The sequence below is a fragment of the Chrysochloris asiatica genome, unplaced genomic scaffold, assembly GCF_000296735.1.
Source record: "Chrysochloris asiatica unplaced genomic scaffold, ChrAsi1.0 scaffold00007, whole genome shotgun sequence".
In the NCBI taxonomy this organism is placed as follows: Eukaryota; Metazoa; Chordata; class Mammalia; order Afrosoricida; family Chrysochloridae; genus Chrysochloris; species Chrysochloris asiatica.
The window spans coordinates 22864797-22870938 of record NW_006408525.1 but is presented as its reverse complement, the minus strand read 5'-3'; the positions used below and the strand labels follow the sequence as shown (position 1 = coordinate 22870938).

Genomic DNA, 6142 nt, shown 5'->3' with positions numbered 1-6142 from the left:
TAGCCTGGATCATTTGTTGGCAGTACATTATTGGCTGAAGTCAGTTTTCATTTCAAGGTAAATTGGAAAGGGAAATTAAACCTTATTGTTCCGCTCTTAAGAGAGGAGAAGGGGGTGGAGGCAGCAGCCTGGTGAATGCTGTTGGAGTAGTTCTAGGAGTAACAAGATTAGTGCTGTATTTTAACAGAAGGTGACATCATGGGCCCCCATGGACTTGAGTAACCCTGTGCTACAGCCTTCATGGTCCCCTTGTTGGAGTGGGCGATGTCACTGCACATGGAAATGGCCACATTGGGGGAAATCAGAGGCTTAGGCTTTAATGAATCTTTACAAAGGAGCGGGAAGCGTCCTGAGGCGACCTGCGCAGCTGTGGGGCACTTGAACAGAGGTACAAACTGGATGGCATGGTGAGAGAAGAAATGACGAGGACAATTGGCTCAGGTTGCAGAGAGTGGGAAGGTCGAAACTTGGCAACCTATTCAGGTGCTCTCCTGGGAGTGCCCAGCACTGTGATTCACACGTGGGGACAGACGTGACTGTGGTTAGCAAGACAAAGAGAGACTCAGCACTGTGGTGTGGTGTTTGTGGGGGCTTGCTGTTTTGCAACAGCCGGGAGGGGGCGATGTTAGGTGAAATTTCAAAGGTGTGCTTTATGTGCACACCAGGCTTGGCTGTGTCTGCAGACCACACAGCAGAAAGCCTTTACAGGTGAACTTACCTGCTTGTTCTGGCTGCCGGGGACAAACAGTCTGCAAACCCCAATGTGCTTTGGGCAGAGGTGGCCTAGTGGAGAGTCCTGAGAAAGGAGGTAAATCCTCAAGGCTTTTTAATTTAGCACTGAACTAATGTGGGAATGGTTATTTTCTTTTGCTTCCTCTTAAGTTTGACACAGAATAACAACAAAAAAAGTGGCCTGGGTTTCCCCAGGGGGGTCTTCTAAAAACTGTCTAGGGTTTTGCCCTGGTGAAGGATAAATAGAGGCATACTAACTGTGAGTGTTCTCTGTGTCCTTTCCTCACCAGATATGTTTTCTTCCAATGGGCTTTTGGTGTAGGATGTTGGAGAACCAAGAGCAGGAGGTAAGAGTGTTGTCTCCAGGGAACAGGTGGGTAAAAGTTAGGAGATTTGGGGAAAGGGAGGGCACAGATAATTAGAAGTCATTGTTCCATAGTTCTCTGCCCACATAATACTTTGGTGGTTCCAGTGAACTGGGAGAAGGAAATCATTAGCACAAACATTGCTGGGAAATGAAGTTCCACTTTTACTAACTTTTCAATTGGGTAGAATGTTCTAGAATGTAGCCTCATTAAGGGACAGATTTTTGTCTCATGTTCATGCTTTGTGCCTAAAATAGTACCTAACACATAGTAGGTGCTTCATAAATACCTGTTGAATCGAATGACTCAAAGTAAATTGGTGCTATCTGAGTGGAAGAATCTGGTCGGTCACCTTTGTTACCTTACTGTGAGACTGAGCCGAAGCTGAAGGAACATTTTTTAACTATAGGAGGTGATCACTGTGCGTGTTCAGGACCCCCGCATGCAAAATGAGGGCTCGTGGAATTCTTATGTGGATTATAAGATATTTCTCCATGTAAGTACATCAAGCTTCTGCATTGGAGTCAGCCCACTTCAGGACTGAGTGCCAAGGCAGAATAGTGTTTGTGGGTGTGTCTGCTGGGCTAGAGATAGACGACTTAAAAGGAGGGAAGAGAGGCGCGAGAGCTTGGGGTAAGCCAGAGAGTTGCTTTTGGGGCTGCCTGGTAGCACCAGCTCTCCTCTGAGCCTCTGACCAGGGAGGTGCAGGCTCTGGTGCTCAGAGTGCGCGGTGATGGGGAATTCACATAAACTTGGCACTTTCTCACGGACCCCTTTTCTTGTACTCCTCCTAAAGACCAACAGCAAGGCCTTTACTGCTAAGACGTCCTGTGTGCGGCGCCGCTACCGAGAGTTTGTGTGGTTGAGAAAACAGCTACAGAGGAACGCGGGTTTAGTGTGAGTGTGCCTCTTCTTCCTTCTTAGATCTGAGGCTGCCTTTCACTTGCTTAGAAAGCACGGTTTCCAATGAAGATTTATCAGGCACTAAGGAAATTGGAAAATGTGCTCTTAAAAGCTATGCCTCCAAGTCAGTGGAAGACGCAAAGATGATGGCGTTCTCTTTTCTAGTATTTGACCTAATAAAGTCATAGAAGGAGCAGCAAGTTTTTTCCTTTTTATATGCATGTTGTTGTTGTTGTTAGGTGTCATCAAGTTGCTTCCTACTCATAGTGACCCTGATAGGGTTTCCGAGGAGCTGCTGATGGTTTGAACTGCTCACCTGTGGTTAGCAGCCCAGTGTTTATCCTACAGCACCATACTAGGATTTCATCTGCATGCTAGTCTAGGCTTAAACAAATGTACGCTGATATTTTTAATGTGCTTATTACTGGCTATCGGAAACGTTTAAGCACGTGGACTTCATTTGACAGGTAAGGTTCCTGTCTATTTGAAATATAAAAAAGTACGCTTTTTCTTTTCTTTCTTTAATTTGGTATAGAGCGCCTCTCTAGGTACATACCAGACTGAGAACGTCAGGAAGGCCGTATTGCTCCTCACCCACACCCTTCAGAGAGGCCCTATAGGTGGAGAGAGTTACAACAGTGACTCGGCCTCAGGATGGCCTGCTGAGTGACCTTGCCAGTCATGTGTGGGGCTGACGAGGCCGCTGCCCTCAGCCAGTTAGGGCTCCCCCAGTTTCTCAGGAGATCCCGTACCCTCTAGCCTAGCCTGCTGTTCTGTCAACAATTGTGCTGGGAGGTTAAAGAGTTTGTGGATGATTTGCTGCAACTTAACAATTTTCAGAAAATTCCAAGCATGTGGCACTGGAGTAAGTCAAGTAGTATTGTAGTGTTTACAAAGCATTCTCCTCGGCCCCTGTACAGGTTTCTTTTTAATATAAAAATTGATGATGAGAGTGGGGTTTGTGAACAATGTAGTGTCCCTTTCCCATCACGGGCTTTATAATTACGGACTCAGTTCAAATATCAGCCCCACTACTTACTGTGTGACACTGGGGATTTTCTTAACCTCTCTTATCTTATTTCCTTAATTGTAATGTCTTTCTGGAAGTCTGAATGGAAAAATGCCTCTCTTCAGAGCTGTTGTTATTAAGTTCCAACTCATAGCAATCCTGTATAGAGTTTCTGAGGAGCGGCTGGTGAGTTTGAACTGCAGTTCAAATCAACCTTAAGGTCGATTGCTTATCCTGCAGTGCCAGCCCAGACTCCCTCTTCAGGGCACTCGTTATTAATGTCTTTCTAGGAGAAGTACTGGACTGCTAACCCAGGGTTGATGGTTCAAACCCACCAGCTGCTTCTCAGAAACCTTATACAGTGCTGCAACCACCTTGAGGGCGCTTAACAATGACAACAACATCTTTATTACAGGAGGCTTAAATGAAATAATGGAAATAATGTTTATAGAACATTTAACACACGGCCTAACTCATGGCAGAGTGTATCTAAAAAACTGAGCGTATGGATCTGAGTCTCTCTTCAGGGGATTTCCGTGATCAGGGACTGGAATGACTGTATACTTATCTTGATGTGACCCCCAGGCCTGTCCCTGAACTTCCTGGGAAGTCACCCTTCTTTGGTAGCTCCGATGAGTTCATTGAGAAGCGACGACAAGGTCTGCAGCTCTTCCTTGAAAAGTGAGTGTGTGTGATGGGCCAGCACTGGGCCCCGGACCCCTTCACGTAGGGAGGTGTGCTTGTGGGGGACACCTTTCTGGCATTCTCACACCTCCAGCACTCACTCAGACTAGAAGCCCCTCAGAGGACGGGGCTGGAAAGCAGCTCGTCAGGGGGATTCTCTGTCTTGTACCATGTGTGTTTGTCCCAGGGTCTTGCAGAGTGTGGTCCTCCTGTCAGACAGCCAGTTGCACCTCTTTCTGCAAAGCCAGCTCTCAGTGCCTGAGATAGAAGCCTGTGTGCAGGGCCGGAGCCCCCTGACTGTTTCTGATGCCATTCTTCACTACGCTATGTCTAACTGTGGCTGGGCCCAGGAAGAGAGGCAGGGCTCTTCTCCCCTGGCGAAAGGAGACCAGCCCAAGAGGTAACTGTAGCTTGCTTTTTGACACACTAGGGGCTAGGATTATGGTAACCTGGGCCACAGAGGCAGCCATTTGATGGGAAAGGGATGTACCAGAGTTGATGATCTTCAAAAGAGACCTCATTCACTGTGCGCATGGTTCTTCATCCTGAGTGGGTCTGTACTGACCCTGCACTGTAGCCGGGATTCCTGCTAAACCCTGGGGGAAGAAAGACGAAGGCTTTCTTTATTCCTTCCCCACACCACCTCCTCTTTTAAAGTATAAAAAAATAAATAAGAGTTGTATTAAGCTATAACTCCCATGCCATAAAATTCAGCTCTGGTAGCATGGTGGGTTACAAGTTGGTCTCCTAACCAAAAGGTCTGCAGTTCGCAACTAGCAATCACTTTGGGGGACAAAGATGAGACTTTTGGCTCCTGTAAAGATTGTTGTTAAGTGTTGTTGTTGTTAAGTGCTGTCGAGTTGATTCCAACCCATAGCAACCCTGTATAGGGTTTCTGAGGAGCAGCTGGTGAGCTTGAACCACCGACCTTGCAGTTCAAACGGCTTTGCAGTCTGTTGCTTTAATCCACAGCACCACACCAGGACTCCCCCGTAAAGATAGCTTCTGAAACACTTCAGGGTCGCTATGAGTTGGAACCAAGTCTATGGCACATAACCACCACTGTAAAAATTCACCTTTATAAAGTGTAATACCTGTAAACAATCAAACCCCCCACGGCCAGTTCTGTTTCATAGCGATCCTATATGGGGTCAGTCCTAGTACATTCCCCAAGTTACACAGCCATCACTCAGGACATTCCACTTGAGCATGTTGTCCTCACCCTTACCCATTAGCAGTGACTCCCCACCCTCCTCGCCCTGGCCCCTGGAAACCACTAGTCTGCTTTCCGTCTCAGGATTCGACTGTGCTGGACATTTCAGAGAAATGAAATCATGCACTATGTGGTCTCTTGTGACTGGTTTCTTTCACTCTGCATGTTTCCAGGGTTCCTCCACATTGTAGCATGCATCTTCCCCTCACTCCTTTTTATGGCTGGATAATAGCCCATTCTATTGTGTGGCTAACCACCATAGGGATAGCCAGTTTTGCTTGTCCATTCATGCCCTCCCTCTTGCTTTCCCAGTTGCTGCTTTCTTCCCAGAGCTGGTAGGAGGAACTCGCCATCACCACCACCCAGCGAAGAGAAGGACTGTTTAGAAGTGTGGGCTCCTGTTGTTGACTCTGAGGCCCCTTCCTTAGAGAGTCTCACTCCCCCAGCGCCCTCCTCACTGGCACACTGTGATTTTGCAAGACCTGATGAGGAAGACTCTGCTACTCAGCCTATGAGGAGGGTCGTGGGAGGGGACCAGTCAGCCCCCTTGTCTCACATTGTGCCTTTGGACCCTGGTCAGTTAGAAACAGCCTGGGAAAAGTGAGCTCTGTTTTGAGCTCTGGGTTCAGTTCCAAGGAGGCTGGAGGAGACGCAGGCAGGGAGTGGCTCATGCCTGGTACTGGGCCGGGGCTGGGCGGGACAGGTTGGGCTGCTTTGCCCCTTATGTTCTCTGTCCTCAGCTTGGTTGCACACAGTCTGTCCTGACAACTCTGTGTTGCCGCCATAGAAAGAAATGCTGCACAGCTGTTTGTAGGTTAAGCATAAGGCCTCGGGGCTGTTGGCTTTAAACAGAACCCTGTATTTACTCTCCTGGGAACTGAGTTTCTTCAGATACATGTTTGTTCTTCAGGAGCACTGCCTCAGGTGACTGGTTTTGGGGACCTGGAAGTGGCAGACACTAAGCTGTCACCTAGAGTATCGTTCCAATAGGAATGTGTATGTAGTTGTATTCCCCTCTTTGCTGGGTTCTGTTCTGGCTGCAGCTCCTAAAGCACTTTGTTCCCTGAGGCTGACCTCTTGCCTACCTCCTTGCTCAGGGAGGATGGTGCGTAGTTAACTCTTCCCTCTGCGTGGCCTCCCCGACTCACCCCACTGAAGGGGACCAGGCAGGAGCTGTCTGCAGCCCGGCTTGGGCCTGGATCCATCCACTTAACATCTCACAGCCATCATGAAAGA

General features: G+C 48.1%; 1 protein-coding gene across 1 annotated transcript; it reads left to right on the top strand.

The window, feature by feature from the left end:
- Positions 1-1024: 1024 nt before the first annotated feature.
- On the top strand, positions 1025-5510 carry SNX11 (sorting nexin 11). Its single transcript, XM_006833658.1, has 6 exons — positions 1025-1105; positions 1507-1593; positions 1894-1994; positions 3595-3690; positions 3881-4093; positions 5219-5510. Exons 2-6 carry the CDS (start codon positions 1540-1542, stop codon positions 5508-5510), a joined length of 756 nt encoding a protein of 251 aa, XP_006833721.1. The 5' UTR covers positions 1025-1105; positions 1507-1539.
- Positions 5511-6142: the final 632 nt, after the last annotated feature.

Coding starts and splice junctions, on each gene's coding strand:
- SNX11 (XM_006833658.1), top strand. CDS start 1,540: ATGCAAAATGAGGGCTCGTGGAATTCTTATGTGGATTATAAGATATTT. Junction 1,594..1,893: donor ATTATAAGATATTTCTCCAT/GTAAGTACATCA, acceptor CTCCTCCTAAAG/ACCAACAGCAAGGCCTTTAC. Junction 1,995..3,594: donor CAGAGGAACGCGGGTTTAGT/GTGAGTGTGCCT, acceptor TGTGACCCCCAG/GCCTGTCCCTGAACTTCCTG.